At 35.8% G+C, this 19,586-nt stretch overlaps 1 protein-coding gene across 12 annotated transcripts in view; it reads left to right on the top strand.

Moving 5' to 3' along the window:
* The first annotated feature begins 6,560 nt into the window (after nt 1-6,560).
* Nucleotides 6,561-19,586, top strand: part of LOC123557739 (rho GTPase-activating protein 26-like) — a 100,809-nt gene continuing 87,783 nt past the window's right edge. For 9 of the 12 annotated variants that reach the window (XM_045349390.2, XM_045349393.2, XM_045349394.2 and 6 more), the window contains exons 1-2: nt 6,561-6,814; nt 16,149-16,244. In XM_045349390.2, the coding sequence (XP_045205325.2) occupies nt 6,661-6,814; nt 16,149-16,244 (250 nt within the window). In that variant the 5' untranslated portion in view covers nt 6,561-6,660. The remainder of the gene's footprint in view (nt 6,815-16,148; nt 16,245-19,586) is intronic. The other 3 variants (XM_045349397.2, XM_045349400.2, XM_045349398.2) reach the window with 1 other exon arrangement.

Genomic DNA, 19,586 nt, shown 5'->3' on the forward strand with positions numbered 1-19,586 from the left:
ATACCAAACACGGGTATAGTCGGTTGAGTAATAAAGGAGAAAATCGATATTACGCATGAGTGATTTCATTTCCGGTTGTTTGCTACCAACACTTAGGTCTCGCCAAGCGTTTTGGTTTGACACCAAGATCATTAAAATCGGTCCACAAATAGAGGAGAAATTACATTTTGAAAATTTTGGTTGCGAAATTTGAATTTACCGCTCAAAAACGTTTGCAATGACGTCACTTCAATCTTTAAACGCCGATATCTTGAGAACGGATCTAGATAGAGGTAAATATCTATACATTTTCTGAACCTATGCGACGAGATCTTTCCAATGCTATCTGTTTCAAGAGTTTATTGCAAAGTGTAAGAAAGAAGGTTTAAAAATCGCTGTTACGTCATAACTCGATAACGGTTGAAAATCGAATCGAGAATTGGGGATGTAAATGAAAGATTTTTATGAATTCTATCACATGAAATTAACATCTCAGAATTGATGAATAGAAAGTGTGTCACGAAATGGGGAAAACTGATTGTTCGATGTTAACAGTATTTATGTTTATTGAAAATCTTGACGATTTCCTAGAATGGTCGAAATAGGCTTTCTAGAACCTATCTGTACTTAAGACAGTATCCTAAAGGACTATAAAAGTTTTATAACACAAAATACTCTTTTCTATAAGTTTCTCCTAAAAAGTCATAAAATGACCGAAATTTAATCCGCTTTTACAGTTTTCAAAGTATTAGTGTCAACATTGGCCAGTTCTCTTTCATACATTATCTTAAGCCGATCTCAAGTCAAAAAATATTAATACTTAAAATCCGCTGAAGGTTGAATTTCATGCATAGACTTGTACGATTACATTGAAGTGTATACTCTGTTAATTCAAAATTCTGGATGTTCTAAATTACATATATGAAATATTGTGTGATGTGTTGGAGTATCTACACCGTAGTGGAACTGGCATGTTCAATTTCGGAGACTATGATGTTGTTGTAATAACTAAAGATGACAAATGTAAAGTTACAAAGGAAGATATTATTGTGATAACTGTTAATGAAGTTGCAGACACAATCTGTGTATTAGGGTAATAGGCCCGAATGATTTTGATAATTTTGAATATTTTGATGATGTTACATATATTGTTTAATGGCGCGTACGTGTGTGCGTGCATGCATGTATGCGCGTGTGGGTGTGCTTGTGTGTGTGTGTGATTGCGCGTGTGCGTGTGTGTGTGTGTGTCTGTGTGTGTATGTGCGTGTATGTGTGTGTGTGTGTTCTCGTGTGTACGCGTGTGCTTGTGCTTGTGCTTGTGTAGGTTCGAGTCTAGGGACGTGCAGAAAATGTGAATTTTACGCGTGATTGATTTCACTTCCGGTTTGAGTGTACCAACTTATAGTACTAGTCGAGACCTTCGGTTAGATACCCAACATGCCTAGGTTATCTTTAATAATAAAGGCATGAAGCCGGGTGTTTCCGGATGAATGATTCTAGTTTAAACCTCAATATCTGGAAAACGGATAGAGATAGACACGTAATTGTACATATTTTCGGAACCTACTCGAAAAGATCTTTCTAACGGTACCGGTCCCGAGTCTGTACGATGACTTTGAAATTTTAATGACTTCATTTCCGGTTGGCACCTAGTTTATGGTAAAGTACACCCTTTGGGCTTTTCAAAAATGTCAGATACCCAAAATGTAAAAATGGACCCTAAAACGTCTTATTTTGATGATTTTACAACCTTCTTAAAAAAACCCTTTACTGGTCCTAAAACTCTGGATGGTCATTAAAAATGTTGGCAATTGTTTAAGAAAAATGTTCTTTAACATCATATCATTGATGGTATGAAAGAGGCACTTCGGTCCATATGCGACCCAGACCTGATGTCACCTCCCTTCCCGTACTCAATACACGGATTAACTTGGACAGATCAATAGGCCTTTGTTAATGCATCCGTCCATAAATCAACATAAGCCAGACATTGTGGCGACTTTAAAGGGATTAACTTTGACAGTTGAATAGGCTATTGTTCACGCATCCGCTCTTAAATAAATACACGCCAGACATTGTGGCGACTTTAAAGGGATTAAGTTTGACATGTTTACTTTTTATTGTCCGTCTATCCGGCCTTAAATCAACACACGCTAGACATTATGACCATGATCACGTTTGATTCACTCATGATCTTATTTAAATATAGTTTATGAAGTCATTGTGGAAAATAGGTCCGAACATGCGCATTTAGGGATAATGCGCTTATGATTGGAGTCATTTTGTCAGTAGACGCCAAGGAGGAAACATTGTCGACAAAAATGTAATACTTTATTTTCAGTTATAATGTAGTTATTTTAAAGAATGTTTTATGTTTTAGTTTAAAAGGAATAAATATTTCGTTTTAAATAATTATTTATTTGTTATTTATGTATCAATATAATTCTTTTTTATATAAAATGTATAAATTCAATTAGTTTATGGAAAAATCTATATGATATTTAAATATAATTCATATATAGTTCTTTTTAATTTCTCTGTAATTTAATTAGACATGTTAGAATTATTTTGTTTTAAAGTAGTTTATTTCTTTTTTCACACATATTGTTAAACTATTATTTATTCGTTCTTTATTTACTAATACTGTTCGTTTTATTATCAAATGTATTTATTCATTAAGGTCATGGATAAATCTATATATTTTTTCATGGTATCTCCCCGTCTAGGGCTGAGCACCTGACCCTCAATGTGCGCGAACACGCCCTAGATAGGTATATAAGTCAGCTCTATATACTTCTGGGAGATATAAATAGCAGAGTGAAGTCATCCTTAAAATAGGAAGATGATGTCATTCTAAAAATAAAATTCAAAATGGCCGCCGCGCATGACGTCATTCTCACGCATGCGCAGTCGTGAGGCCAAAGAGACCCCTATACTACTGATAATGATAACGTTACAAAATTTCGAAAACTAATTAGAAGGCTCGTCAAAACAAGCTATGTATAACGACGTCCTGGGTATAAGTTTACAAATTATATTAAGATGTTTTTGCAACCAGAAAGAACACGCAGTCTTAACCCATTCATCAAAGAAATTCCTCGCGGGCATCATAAAGTTCAGTGTTTTTTCTAAATTCTAAATATGTAAGTTGATATCAACACGATATCATTCGTAATTATATTAGCCTTCCGTCCGTATTTTTCCGGTGGTTTCCGTACAATCGGAATCGGCTATTTCCGTGGTTTGGACCGGGCCGGGCCGAGCCGGGCCGGGCCGGGTTTTATTAATAACCTATTTTCTGATATATATTTTTAGTTCGAATATACACCACTTTTTCTATCACATGGTAAGTATTTCCTCAGAGGCTACCATGTGTGTGTAATAAATGATTTCATTGAAATTTGAGTAATTTATTATTTAATTAAAAGATGTGATAAATCGAAGTAAGTGATAGATCAGGGTGGCCAACCCACGTGACTTTTGGATACGGTACACACGGAGAAAACGTCTGGGTTTTTCCTATATTTTCCTTATTTCTTGCCAGATTTTCACGAGATAAAGAGCGCAAGAGAGTAAAACCAATATAAGCTGAAAAGTGTTTGATAAAGGGTCGTGGATTTCAAATCTGTATAAAAATGTTACTTTGACGGGCTGAGGCAAACAAAAATGAGATTTACCTATCTATCTATTTATACTGCATCACTCCTCTTTACGAGTATTACGTGCAGCTGCGCGCCTGTACAAGAAATTTAAAAGTAGAAGGGACAGGAGAATGAAAGTAATACACGATGTGTATTGCGAGCATGAATACAGTAACTGTTGATAGTGTTAAAACAAGAAGGATTTACAGATAAAAGCAGTTTAAAAACAGGTCTATCATGTTAAGCATTGTGTGCAAGTTTGGTCAAACCCTGCTTAAACTTGTTCAGGGTGGGGGCTTGCACAAGTTGTACTGGAAGGGAATTCCAAAGCACTATGGTGGCTGGAAAAAAAGAGTACTTATAGTAATTACAGGGAGTGAGGATCTGGGTATAGGAGTGGGGATGCATATGTCTTGTTAGACGGGATGGTGGGCTGACATAGGGAGGAAGTGGTACAGCAACCAAACCATTCACTATTTTGTAGAACATAAGGAGGCGTGAATCAGATCTCCTATTTTCAAGGGTACGCCATCTCAGCTGACTTAGCATGTTTGTGACACTGCTGTAAGGGGAGTAGTCATGATTAACCCATCGCGCTGCCCTCCGCTGAATCATTTCGATCTGGTGGATGTTATGTTGGGTATAAGGGTTCCAGACGCAGCTAGCATATTCCAGCTGTGGCCTGACTAGAGCTTTATAAGCTACTTCCCGAACTTTTGGGTTTTTGCATGGGATATTTCGCTTAATCAAGTTAAGTGTTCGGGAAGCTTTGGACGTGACTAAATTGATGTGTTTATTCCAGTTAAGTTCTGAGAATATAGTAACCCCGAGATATTGTGCATCAGGAACTGTTTCCAAGACTTGGCCATGGAGTGTATACTTTGATTTGAAAGGGTTTTTTGACCTTGTTATGTTCATAACTGTGCATTTTGAGGGGTTAAACTCCATGTCCCACTTACTTTCCCATAACTGTAACCTATTCAAGTCTTGCTGGAGGATGTTTTCTTGGGCAGGAATATTTACAGTTAAATAGACAGCAGTATCATCGGCGAATAAACGAACCTGTGAAAGGTAGGTCATTTATGTAGAGTAAGAATAGAAGGGGGCCTAGGACGGAGCCCTGTGGGACTCCGGACGTTACTGGAACTTCATCTGATGCTTCACCATTCACAAGGACGGATTGGGGCCTGCCAATCAAGAAAGACTTGACCCATTGCAACGTGGTGCCCTGAACACCATGTTGATGACGTTTGTACAGAAGTTTCAGATGGTTAACCTTGTCGAATGCTTTAGAGAAGTCCAGAAGGATTAAGACCGTCTGGTGACCTTGAATTAAGTTACGAGATAGATCTTCTACAAGTTCGAGTAACTGAGTTTCGCATGACCTTTTCTCTCTGAATCCATGCTGTAGGTCATAGAGGATATTGCCTGGAAATGCTTGGTAATATTAGAGGCTATGGTGTGTTCCAGTAACTTACAAAGAATACAAGTTAGGGAAATTGGCCGGTAATTAGCAGGATTGCTTTTGTCGTCCTTCTTAAACAGAGGAGTGGCATTGGCCTTGGACCAGTCAGCAAGGATAGTGCCCGTGTCAAGGGACCTTTGAAAGAGCTTAGTGACTAGTGGTGAGATTTGTTCACTAAGATTTTTAAGAAGGATCGGCTTTAGACCATCGGGACCACATGCTTTGTCTATTGTAAGGTACGGGAGGAGTTTCTGAACACCATTTCTGCCGATAGTGACCGTTGGCATTAGGGGATATTTTGGCTGGTAATCAGTTGGTATAGAGAGTAGAGACTGCACTTTCATTTTACAGAGTTGGCCTAATTTGAGAGGTGACATTGGGGTGAATACAGATTGAAATTGGCGATTAGGGATATTGGCCTTCTTTTTGTCATCCGTATGAAGTTAACCTTTTTCTAGAAGGGGTGAAATGTCTTGGGAATCTTGCTTGGCATTTTTGGCAAGGGAGAAAAGTTTCTTACGAGAGAAGTTTTGACCTGTTTGGGGGTTATTCGGATCATCTTGACATTCAAGGACATAATCTATGTAGCTGTCATGAGCTTGTTTGATTTTTCCTAACAAGATTTTTAAAATTTATGTAATGTTGTTTGACCTTTGGGTTAGTCTTATTTTTGACCTTTTGGAACATCTTATTTCGTTTTCTAATCTGACGTTTAATGCTTTGGGTAATCTATGGTAGTTGGGGTCTTGAGCCTATATATTCTCTTGGTTGGAATAAGAATGTTTGGTTGCTGCTTACCAGGTTGGAAAAACATTCCGGGTCAAATGATTCACACTGGATGTGGAACCAGGAACCACAAGAGTCACAATCATTAGCTGGGTCGGTGTCCAAGACAGTAGTGCCACATGTACAAGATACAAGATACAAATTTTATTTAAAGTCGGTGTTAAATATACTGGTATGTGCCACAAGGGAAGTCAGTAGGGCCAGGATTTAACTCAATATCTGCTGAAAGTGAAAGTAACAAAATGAAAAGAAACCTTTTTGTGACTCTTGAAACGTCTACCATGTCTACATTCTTTCTTTTTAAAAATCAGGTAGCCAACCTGCAAACTTTGAATAACATAACTATTTGGTCTGTGACAGGGTCGACGGATAGAGCTATCTAACTCTAGGGAGGACTTACCATTGCCACAAATTAAGATACTCATGGCAAAACAACAAAAAACTAACAAAATACCTGCAAAAGCCATGTTGTTTAAACTTCCGGTTTAAAAAATTAGTGGCTAAAACATTTAATTACACTATATATAATGCTAGATTCACAGTTTTACTTATTTGAATTTACCGAAGGTTAACTAGATCCTTTAAACCATATTTCAAATAACAAACAACTTTGCGAAATGGACTGCTACCGTACTCATTTTAGGCTTCTGGGGGAATTTGAAAGTGTATAAAATGGATGACGCATGCGCACTGTCATAACTTAAATGAGCAGGAAGAGAGATTTGTCAATTTAATTTTTGTAAACATTTCAATTTTTCTGCAGGTTATTGCTGGATTTAGCGATGTAAAATGGGACTTGAGCCACTAGAGTTTTCGGACTGTCTTACGGACAGTCCGATTTTCAGGACGAAATTGCATGAGCACGAAAAAGAATTGGAAAGAACAAGCAAGGCTATCAAAACATTGATCACTGATGGAAAAGAATTGCTTAGTGCATCAAAACGTAAGTTAAGCATTTTAATGCAAAATGGCATTACTGATTATTTTCACAATAATTACAGTACCATTCATCTGGAGTTGTAATGCATTCTGCATTTAATATAGGCAGTGGCTAGGGCAGTAGGGGTACAGAACTGGACATTTATAATCCGGGTAGAGTAAGTGTACCCAGTTTCGCACAGTTCACGGTTTCGCACACCAAAGAATTTTCTGTTTCTTGTAATGAAATACTTGCCAAGAGAAATTTAAACTGGTGAAATCAAAGGACCAGGTCTCTTTTTAAATGTTCCTATAGTTTTCTAAACGACAAGCAGGCATTCTGATAAAAGACAAGGATATATAAAAGTGTAGTAAAAGTATCACCGAGACAGCATAAAACTAGACACCACTGAGGGTACCTCGTTTGTGCATGTTATGGCGACATCATTATGATAATGACAGCTAAAAAACAGTTTCTACAGAAGTATCAGTGTTGTGCAATTTCGATTCAACCAATATCCATATTGTACAAAGTATTAGAGAATTATTAGTCCCGGTGTGCGAAACCGGGTACAAATATGTCTAAATAATGGGTCACTTTCTGGCTATATTGGAGAGCTACCAGTGGTGAGCAGTTATCACATGAAGAATAACCTAGTGCATAAATAAAGAGCCATGTATCTATTCTTCTGTCTGATTCTGAAAATGCAAAATAATAAATTGCTTCCACATATTTCAGTTTATTTCAAGAAGTGTGTAAAAAGTGTGCGAAACCAGGTACACTGACTCTACAGACAGTAGGACTGTTCTAGAGGTCTGATAATCAATATGAATATTTAGTATCCTTGTTTTTTCGTGGTTTCAAATACACTTTTATACACCCCATTGCAAATTATAATCCTTTAATCATGAGAAAAACATGATCGCAATCTTAATTAATAATCTAGACAGCCCGTACCAGTAGGCAGTACGCTGACACTTGCATTTTCTGCAAAGTCTACGCATTGACTCTACCTTGAATGATAATAATGTCAATATTATAACATTCGCTATGTATATATACATTCCTCCGGTAATGTACACTTATAAAAACACATCTGGATTAACCGGATAAAACTATTAATAAAGGAAGTGTCTAGGGGTACGGATCTGTACCTCAAGAATCTGATTCTAGAGGTACGGATCCGTACCTCTAGACAAGCCTGTTAGGGGTTTTCTAGGGGTACGGACCTCCTTTTTCTACAGATTTAGGGTTATTTATATCTTAAATTTTGTTGAAAATGAAATAACAAATAAGTCTTAACCAGTCTACACTTAAAACTTGGATCTAATTGGTTTACAGATACCAGCGTCCACCCGATTGTTTACCTTTTCTTTCAAAACCTAAATAACCGAGGAACTCCAAATGAATACACTGTTCCATGCCGATTAGTTTGTTGTCAAATAAACTGTTGATAACAGCTAGATAAATGAATGAATCTATCCCTTAAATGAATTCTATTTGAAATATTCGATCAGCAAATAAATAAATAAATAAATTAGGCATAATAATATGCACCAATTTATTTTGTTATTTAACAAGGTATAATGATAATTGGCCTTGAACTGATTGTTTAATAATCAATTAAGCGACATTAAGTAAAAGAAACTGTTTGTGAAAACGTCCCATGTATCTCGTAACGGCTTCCAAATGTGTGAAAAACATATATACACTAAGGATTAATTATCAATTAAAAATAGTTTTCCCCAACATATTTAACATTATTTTGTTTAATCTTTATATCTTTTTTTCTGCCAGTTCGAATCCTCGTGATTTATTTAGTGTTCCTCGGTTATTTACGTTCCGAAAGAAAATGTAAAAAATCGGATGAATGTTGTTATCTGTAAACCATTTAGATCCAAGTTTAAAGTGAATTCTGATGAAATGTTATTTGTTATTTCATTTTCAACAAAATTTGAAATGTAAATGACCCTTAATCTCTAGAAAAACGGAGGTCCGTACCCCTAGAAAACCCCTAACAGGCTTGTCTAGAGGTACGGATCTGTACCTCTAGAATCAGATTGTAGAGGTACGGATCCGTACCCCTAGACACTTCCATTAATAAAGCAGACAAAATTTTTTATAAAAGCGTAAGGTTACAAAATATGAGCTTTTATGGTATACTACTTAAACTAAACTTAATAAATGTTACAATTTTTTAAATTTGTTTTCTGTTTAATTCTGGAAATAATTCGCCAAAGACATATTTAGAAAAGGAATTGTTTAATCTGACTCACCTTTTTGGAGTTTTATCGGCTGTCCACGTACTGGTAAAAATGTATGGATAATTTGGCTGTGACAGTAGCGCCTGCAAAGCAAGGCTGCACATACGCAGTACATTGTTTAAAGCAGATTTTCACCAAACTTTATGAGTAATTAGTGTGAAGCATAGTTGTGCATATTGTCATGTTCTCATCAAATGATTTGCAGCAGAGTCATTACCCTTGATTTGTCAAATTCTCTAATCTGTGCTACTTCTCCTGTACCACTGGTTGGAATTCCACCAGACGTCACAGGAGTTACCACTGCCAAGCTTAGTTGTGTTTATCTTTGGAATGTTAGGGTTCAGTGATTTCTCCCTGGAGTTATGGCCCTTAATTTGTGGAATTTCTCAGGTTAAGTGGTGGGAGACATATATGTTTTGCATGGAAAACAACCTCTAGTTTAGAAAATAATTCAAGTCTTCACATGGTTTATTGTTTGATTTAAAACAGTTCAGATGGACAGGAATTGAATCATGAGAGTATTGTCTGAATGATGGTAAGAACATGTAGATCAGACAATAGATCACAAGTAGGTCTCGGGGTTTCAGATTGATTGTTTTCATTCTAACCAGCTCAGCGGAACATGATGGGAAAATTTCTGTGGAACTTCATTCATCTAAGGGTGGTTATTATTGATCGCGGCCGATGAGACTGCGATCATATTGAATAGGACAAGTATATGCGCGCTGGGGAAAATATTTCATGATGGACCTGTGAATTCTTTACTTGTGGGTGAAACAGGTCTCATAAGCGTAAATACGACTAGCTTCTACTGATTATAAAACATACCGTACGATTTGTTGTGAATTAACTGTTGTTGTACTTTTAGTAGTTTACTTTTAGTAGTTTAACCGCCGCCCTTGTTAAAGAGCAACATTTAAAAAACATGTTTTTTTTCATCCTCAAGTAATAAGTAAGTAGACTCGCCCAGTTTAATCAATCTAGACGCATAATCTAACTCCATACATAGAGCGCTTACTTCACCCGATTTACATTCGGAACATTTTCACGCGTTTTAATATTAATTGGGTGCCATGCAGCTATTTGATGTCCTCTCACACAGCGGTAGAACTATCTGTAGCCGTTGTTTATGGCAGAATATACAGTGCTTTACTTCTTTCTTTTTTTTATCTGACAAATGAATCAAACCATGTAAGAAAAGTTCAGAAACTGAGAAAATTTGAGTCAGTGTTTACACTGGATCAAAATTTTTGAGCCACTTTTGGTGCATAAACCTATTTATTATTTTATGTAGCTAAATCTATAGTCCAATTTTAAGAGCCACATAAAAAGTTTAAGCCAGTTTGATTGGCTTGGGTGGCAATTGGCAGACTTACTTATATTTATAATTATTTGCAATGGGAATATGATGTTAATTTTTTATGTAAATGTGTAGTATTTTACTATAAAAATGTAGTTACATGTAAAAATATAGTTACATGTACATGTCTCAGTAAGATCTCAGAGAAGCGAAAAAAAATGTAACAAATTGATTTAATTCATGCTACGTACTATACAAATGTCATGAAAGTACTGTGCACTTAGGTGTACATATATTGATATCCATCGTATGAATCATTGGGAACATCAGTTTAAAATGACATCTTTTTTTTTAAATATATTGATTTGTTAGTGACATGTTACCTGTCAAATATTGCAAGTAAATTGATACTAATTATATTTAGATTAGCCTCTAACTGATTTGTTGTGACTCGTATTTCTGCATTCATGTACTTAACCTTTCCCTTGCTGCAACTTTCTACGATGAACTGGTCCATCTTTCTATTTGGGCAGTACCATTAACTGTTAAAAGAAGTGCTTACCAAAAAGATACTGACTGAATGGCAAACAGTGCAGATCATGATCAGACTGCACAGATGTGCAGGGTGATCATGATCTACACTGGTCGCAAAAGCAGAATCATTTGTGTCTAGCATGATAACATTTAACCTTTAGCCTGCTGGCGGCAATTAATTCTGCCTTTGCGACCAGTGCAGACCAAGATCAGCCTGCACATCCGTGCAGTCTGATCATGGTCTGCACTGTTCGCTATTCAGTCAGTAAATTTTCAGTGAACACCCCTTTGCATGATAAGTGGTACTGCCCTAACTGAATGATGGGCCAGTCCATTTTAGAAATTTAGCATAACATTTAAGGGTTAATAGATAAGAGTCATTTTATTTTAGAAAATATGCTGTTTTCAGTAACTGTTATTTTCTAGTGATTATGTGGTATTTTGTTTAGTTTTGTTTTTGAGTAAAATTAATCATAAAATAATTATAAAAATTCATCCTTCCCAAGAACAGTTGTTCAGTGGAACACATTACCATCACATGAAGTCAGTGTTGAAACAGTCTCCGGATTCAAATCAGCACTGGCTACATTACACCATAATTCCAGTACAAAGCTTTTTGCTTTTATCCTGTTTTTAACACTACTGACGTCTTCCTTTCTGCACAACAGTTTATTTTTTGTTATTATATTTTGCAGTTAAGGGAATTAGGGTGTTAGGTTTTTGCACCTTTTTTATCACAACTGTTAGAAAGCACTAGTCAGATTGAGTAGCCTAGGAAACCTGACAGTCTACACATGGCCATAATGTTCCTGTATTGAATTCTGAGTTTCTCAAGTTTTATTCCATGAATAGTAAGGTCACTGACACCTTGTCTTGTCTTCCCCTAATATTGACTTTGTCCAAATAACAAGGTATTCCCCCCACCCAAAATAACAATTGCAAACCCTTTTCCACTTAGCCAAAAAAATACACTAGCTGTTTTATTGCAAAACGTTCTCAGTGTTACATGTATATGAATGAACTGGACCCAGAAATAACCTTTGGAACATTTTAAAATTTGGGTAATGATTCCAGACTCGGTGCAAAAATCTACATTAATTTGATTTTTAGCTCATCTGATTTTTTGAAAAAAAATGATGAGTTATTGTCATCACTTGAGCGGTTGTCGGCGTCGGCGTCTGCGTCGGCGTTGCCTGGTTAAGTTTTATGTTTAGGTCAGCTTTTCTCCTAAACTATCAAAGCTATTGCTTTGAAACTTGGAATACTTGTTCACCATCATAAGCTGACCCTGTATAGCAAGAAACATAACTCCATCTTGCTTTTTGCAAGATTTATGGCCCCTTTTGTACTTAGAAAATGTCAGATTTCTTGGTTAAGTTTTATGTTTAGGTCAACTTTTCTCCCAAACTGTCAAAGCTATTGCTTTGAAACTTGGAATACTTGTTCACCATCATAAGCTGACCCTGTACAGCAAGAAACATAACTCCATCTTGCTTTTTGCAAGATTTATTGCCCCTTTTGGACTTAGAAAATCAGTTTTCTTGGTTAAGTTTTATGTTTAGGTCAGCTTTTATCCTAAACTACAAAGCTATTGCTTTAAAACTTGCAACACTTGTTCACCATCATAAGTTGACCCTGTACAGCAAGAAACATAACTCCATCCTGCTTTTTGCAAGATTTATGGCCCCTTTTGGACTTAGAAAATATCAGATTTCTTGGTTAAGTTTTATGTTTAGGTCAACTTTTTCTCTTAAACTATTAAAGCTATTGCTTTGAAACTTGCAACACTTGTTCACCATCATAAGCTGACCCTGTACAGCAAGCAGCGTAACTCCATCCTGATTTTTGCAATAATTATTGCCCCTTTTGGACTTAGAAAATCATTTTCTTGGTTGAGTATTATGTTTAAGTCAACTTTTCTCATAAACTATCAAAGCTATTGCTTTAAAACTTGCAACAGTTTTTCACCATCATAAGTGGACACTGTACATCAAGAAACATAACTCTATCCTGCTTTTTGCAAGAATGATAGCCCTTTTTAGACTTAGAAAATCATGGGTAGGACAATATTTCTATTACACAAAAAAAATCAGATGAGCGTCAGCACCCGCAAGGCAGTGCTCTTGTTTAATATTTCAGCCATGTACATTTCAAATGTTTCTCAAGTTTGCAATAAATTGAATAATCATTTGTTCTTGCAGCTTATTGCTGGAAATCATGTGACATTGTAACATTATGTCATGTGACAGTCAAACAGTGGGAGAGAGCTTTGTATACAGGAAGTAGTTGCATTTAAAAAGATAATTATAAGCATCATTTCTTGTAACTTAAACAATTGACTATACACATGTAGAGTGTTCAGTAGGAGATCCGCGATTGTTCAGTATGACTTCAAGGAAATGATCTATAGGACATGTTTCAGGAGATTATAACTAACAATAGTGTTTGAACATGCATATTTTTACTGTTAATTATGAATGCAACCTTGATAACAATATGTTTTTGTCTTAACACTAAGTCTTATCGGGCTTATTTATTATTCAAGTATTTGATATTTTAAATTAATGAATAAACATGATCATTTACAATATCTATGATAAGATACTTGACTGTGTTTGATAATTTGCATGTTACATGACTGTATTTCAGACAAGACTTAAATTTTTTTTTTCTATTTTATTTATTTTTACATGTTAATTTGACTGAAATTCTTTTGACCCCCTGGCCCAAAGTTTGTCCAACTCAATGTTAACATTTAAAATATATGGTCAAACTTTGTTCGCTTGAACTCGGATAATTTGTATACCTCTCTTCACTCGAACTCATCGCCAAGTTCCAGCAAAATATCTATATAATGTATGGTTTTTGATGGCTCGAACTGTGGTAACTCGGACAAATTGTGTCAGTATCAGATGATTTGTATCAGTTAGTCCAACTGACACATTGTCCTTTAGAAATGATTAGTACACCCACCTCTAAAATCAGTAAACAAGCTTGCATGCAGAAGGTGCGACTGTGGTTCTACCCATGTGCCTGCCCGTGATGAAATAATGCTTGAAGGGGAACCTGGAGTCTTCCTCCGCCACCAAAAGCTGAAAAAGTCACCATAAGATATGACCAATAGTTGTGTCAGTGTGATGACAGTAATGAAAAAACCATACATACAGACAGAACAAAACAATATATATATGAGAATGACCTTTTATATATGCCTTAAATTAAGTGCTGATGCATATAAAAAATTGATATGATATGAACCAACAGAGGAAAGTGGTTATTGAATATAATGGCTTGATATTATCCACAAAGGGGAAATTAATTAGAAGGGCTTTTGAAGGATGAAGGCGTACTAATTAATACAGGAAAGAAAGACTTACTGATATAATCAACAGGGAGGATTCAAAAGGTTATAATATATATGTTTGTGTTTATGTACATAGCTGTTGTAAATTTGTATGTATTTTGATAGGAGGCTGATAAGTTACTTTCTATTTTTCATATGTGAATAAACTTTTCACATTAGCGCAATTAATGTAATGAACATGCTTACTACTTTGTCCAAGCCATTTTAAAGCTATTAATGTACAAGCATGAATGAAATTACTATATAGATAATGCCATTACTATCCATTGTTATTAACCTAAGACATCCATTGTTATTAACCTAAGACTAGGGGGTTCCGTGGCCGTGTGGTTAAGGTCGCTTCAAATCACTTGCCCCTCATTGATGTGGGTTCGACCCTCACTCGGGCATTGAATTCTTCATGTGAGGAAGCCATCCAGCTGGCTTACGGAAGGTCGGTGGTTCTACCCAGGTGCCCGCTTGTGATGAAATAATGCACGGAGGGGCACCTGGGGTCTTCCTCCACCATTGAAGCTGGAAAGTCGCCATATGACATAATGTGTCAGTGCGATGTTAAATCCAACAAAAAAATAAAATAACCTAAGACTAATTAAGAAATTCTCCATTTTCTTTTAGGCTGTTCTATCTTTTTATTTTAAAGATGGGTAATTTATTGTTGTTTTTTTAGCTCACCTGTCACATAGTGACAAGGTGAGCTTTTGTGATCACCCGTTGGGTCCCAAAGGGACCTATTATGTTATCGCCTCGGTTTCCGTCTGTCTGTCTGTCTGTCTGTTGGTTAGCAATTTCCCTTCCGCTCTGTAACTCTTGAACCCCTTGAAGGATTTCAAAGAAATCTGACACAAATGTTCACCTCATCGAAACGATGTGCAGAGTGCATGTTTCGGATGGCTCACTTTAAGGTCAAGGTCACACTTAGGGGTCAAAGGTCATATGACTTTGTTTTGTGTGTATATTGCTCTGCATTTGCGTTGCATTGCAGTGCTCTCGTTTTTATTTGGCAGATCCTTCTTTTGTTCACTTACAATAATTTCCCTTTTATGGTACTATAAATAGCTTATTTAGTAACTTTTTTATTATTGGCTGTAGGGAAAAAAACGAGACCACTTTTCTGTGGTACAACATGGATGGTACCTCCAATTTTTAGGTGTTTTTTGACATATCTGTACCTTGTAAGAATTTTTTTTTTCTTTTTCGTTAAATTTTTTCCCTTTGTTGTTTGACCTTCTTGTCCTTAAGTGCAATGATAACAGGTGAGCGATATAGGGCTATTATGGCCCTCTTGTTTTGCTTTGATATATTGATATAAACCACATTGGGACTTGTGTTTAATCATCCAAAAATTGTGAGCACAGTTAGAGTCGTATTTAAAAGGGAGGTAAACAGAAACAATGGATTTAGTAATACTTTCGACTTTGTTACTTAATAGATAAACCTTTGAAAAAATAGGAAAAAACAATTATCAAAGATGAGATTTAACAAGAATTTGGTATATTTTATGTCCATATATATAACAAAAATGTGGCAGCCACATCATAAGCAAACTTTAAGATATTCTAAACATTATGATCCTTAATTATAACCTTTTAGCCTTCTGGCTACCTTTGGGCTCAGTGAAGGCCAAGATCAGGCTGCACGTTTGTGCAGGCTGATCATGATCTGCACTGTTGCTATTCAGTTGGTAAATTTTCAGTGAACACCCCTTTGAATAATAAATGGTATAGCCCGAAGTGAATGATAGACTAGTCCATTTTAGAAATTTACCAGGCTTAAGGTTAAAAAGAAAGCTTTAAGACTCCTGGGTATTTCTGTACATGCAAGAGAGATGCAGCAGCTCTCATTTAAGATTTCAGAATACATATTTTCTGTTAATCCAGTTATAATTTTATATTGCAGAGTTGGCAAAGGCACAGAAGCACTTTTCTAATAGTTTGATGGATTTCAATTTTGAGTGTATAGGACAGCAACAGACAGACGATGAGAGACTAATTTGTAAGTGCAATGTTCTCCCATACATCTTAATATCTTATCCGGGTAAACCTCCTCTCTATTAAATATACCAGTCCTGGGTTGCACCATTGGTTATTGTAGAGTGGATATTTTTCACCAAACTTTTATTTCAGAAAAAATATTCACATTGTTCAAGGTTTCCTTGCTGATAAAGTTTGATATGCAAGACTGAATTTTGAATTGAAAATAAAACAGTGGCAAATATATTTTATCTATGGTTACTTCAACTTCTGAATAAAAAAAATCACTCGAGTGACGGCAAAAAATTCAGATGAGTTTATGTAAGCACTCACGGTTGTTGGCCTGAGCCTTATGTACATCAGCACGGTCTTGGACCACTAAATTAATTTTACTGTAACTATATAAACATGAAAGTCTAAATACACTAAAATTAGTGAAATTTCACCAATACCTCGAACACTGATAAAGATTATAATGGTTATATGCCTCTTATAGTTCGATTATGCTGCTGAATATTTCTAGAGATCGTACTGTTGTATTCAATTTATTTGTAGTTAAGTCACTGTCGTAGGAATGCAAAGTTTCAGACTGAATAACGGAGCAAATATGAAAATTCAGCAGTATGTTTTTAATACAGGCCATCCAGAAATATTTGAGTGCATCGGCATTAGCATTTCTAAATCTGGCATCATGTTTATCTGTTTGCATTTTCTTCGATACCTGTATCTTATGCTGACTGTACTGAAATAGAAAGCACCCACAGCACACTGAAAAATACAGACAGTACCCACTGCACAATGGAACTTGAATGCACATTAAAACTGTATGAAGATAACACTTGAAAGATAATGCATGCTGGGAGACTAATCACCTATATACCCTAAGCATTGTCAGATGTTTTACCTATCAGATACAGTGGCTGGTGAAATAGATATTTCATTTTAAAGCTTCTTTGAATTAGAAAAATATCAATCAGCATTCCATAATTCATTGAGATATGAAATGAAAACTGAAAGTTAAACAGCATGATGTAATAAGAAAGGTGATAATAATGGTTTTCTTTTGTAGTTGAGATGTATATTTGTATCTGTTGAAATATGTTACTTTGAGGTGTTGAAATTATATGAGTAGTTACGTGTATACGTGAGATTTCAAGATTTTATGGATCATGCAGACATCCTTGAAAAAAAAAGCATCATGAGTATTACTGAAACCAGAATTTTGAAAAATTTGATTTTTTCTGGTTTGGTTTTGAGTTTCATGGACACAGTTTTGGTCAAATGATGAGTTTTTATACCCCCAAAGGGACATATGAAGTTATAACGGTATTATGTTATAACGCCAGTGTCTGTCAGTCATGTCTGTCCCTTCCATTCGTTAGCAATTTCATGTCTGCTCTGAACTCTTGAACCCCTTGAAGGATAACTTGATTTATATGTAGTTACTAGTTGGTTAGATGACTGGTTTTGTCAAAGGGCTTACCTTTGGGCGTATATTGCTCCGCTTTGCAATGCTCTTGTTGGCCTCTGTGGTTGGGTACGTACGCTGTGCTTAAAGGGTATTATTTTTAGCTCGACTAGTGGAAGAATAAGTAGAGCTATCCTACTCACCACGGCGTCGGCGTCACACCTTGGTTAAGTTTTTCGTACCAGTCCACATTTTGACAAAGTCTTTTGAGAGAAAGCTTTGAAACTTTCAACACTTGTTTACCATCATCATGGCCAGTTATAGGCAAGATCACATAACTCCATCAAGGATTTTGGCTGAATTATGGCCCCTTTTGACTTAAAAATCATGGTTAAGTTTTTTGTACCATTTCTTATTTTGACAAAGTCTTTTAAGATAAAGCTTTGAAACTTTCAACACTTGTTAACCATTACCATGGCCAGTTATAGGCAAGAGTACCTAACTCCATCAAGGATTTTGGCTGAATTATGGCCCCTTTTGACTTAGAAATCATGGTTAAGTTTTTCGTACCAGTTCATATTTTGACAAAGTCTTTTAAGATAAAGCTTTGAAACTTTCAACACTTGTTTACCATCATCATGGCCAGTTATGGGCAAGAGCACATAACTCCATCAAGGATTTTGGCTGAATTATGGCCCCTTTCGACTTAGAAATCATGGTTAAGTTTTTCCTACCAGTTCATATTTTGACAAAGTCTTTTAAGATAAAGCTTTGAAACTTTCAACACTTGTTTACCATCACCATGGCCAGTTATAGGCAAGAGTACATAACTCGGTCAGGGATTTTGGCCGAATTATGGCCCCTTTCGACTTAGAAATCTTGGTTAATATTTCGTACCAATTCATATTTTGACAAAGTCTTTTGAGATAAAGCTTTGAAACTTTCAACACCTGTTACCATCACCATGTGCAATTATAGGCAAGAGTACATAACTCCATCAAGGATTTTGGCTGAATTATGGCCCCTTTTGACTTAGAAATCTTGGTTAAGTTTTTCGTACCAGTTCATATTTTTTGTAAAGTGTTTGACATATGGCTTTGAAACTTTTATCACTTGTTTAGTATAATAGTCTCTATCTGTAGGAAAGAGAAAATAACTCTGTCATCTATTTTGGCTGAATTATGGTCCTTTTTGGACTTTGAAATTGGTTCTGTTTTCATACAAGTCCATGTTTTGTCAAAACTATTTGACATATGGCTTTTAAACTTTGAACACTTGTTTATCATTATGATTTCCATCTGAATTTAATATGGCCCTTTTTTGACTTTGAAATTGCCTCATATCTTGCCATTTAGTGCAAGACTTATCGAAATCAAAGTAATATAGGAACATTGTTTGTCTAATCTATTTATTTCTTTTGTCTGAATATCCGTGGAAATATTTTGACCCCATTCTTCAATCAATTCTTCGAATAGTCGAGCGCGCTGTCATCAGACAGCTCTTGTTTGCCTAAGCAGTTGGTTGGGTAGAACCACAACCTTTTGCAATACAGCATTGCATCTACAGATCTCAGAATTTCTTGCTACAATGAGACAATAAAATTCAGTTTAGATAGTTTCCCAGATATATAATACCTTGCATAATGTTTAAAGGAGTTTGAATTTATAATAAAGATAAGTGAAATGCCATGAAAATAATGATTTTAGTAGAATTTTAGAGGTGATTTAGAACAAAATTTATCTTTATGACTTCAAACTGGCATAGTACATATAGCAGGATGAAAATATTCCCGATCAAGACTGTTGTTTTGCCTGTATGGTTCAGGGAATATACTGAGGTTGTATACAGTTTTGGAGATTTTTGTTGAGTGTTTTGTTACTTAGGAGTCTTCTGCAGTGCATGCATGTAACGGTACTTGTGCTGATGGAAATTTTAGCTAACCTTATGCCCCAGATT

Source organism: Mercenaria mercenaria, chromosome 5, assembly GCF_021730395.1.
Source record: "Mercenaria mercenaria strain notata chromosome 5, MADL_Memer_1, whole genome shotgun sequence".
In the NCBI taxonomy this organism is placed as follows: Eukaryota; Metazoa; Mollusca; class Bivalvia; order Venerida; family Veneridae; genus Mercenaria; species Mercenaria mercenaria.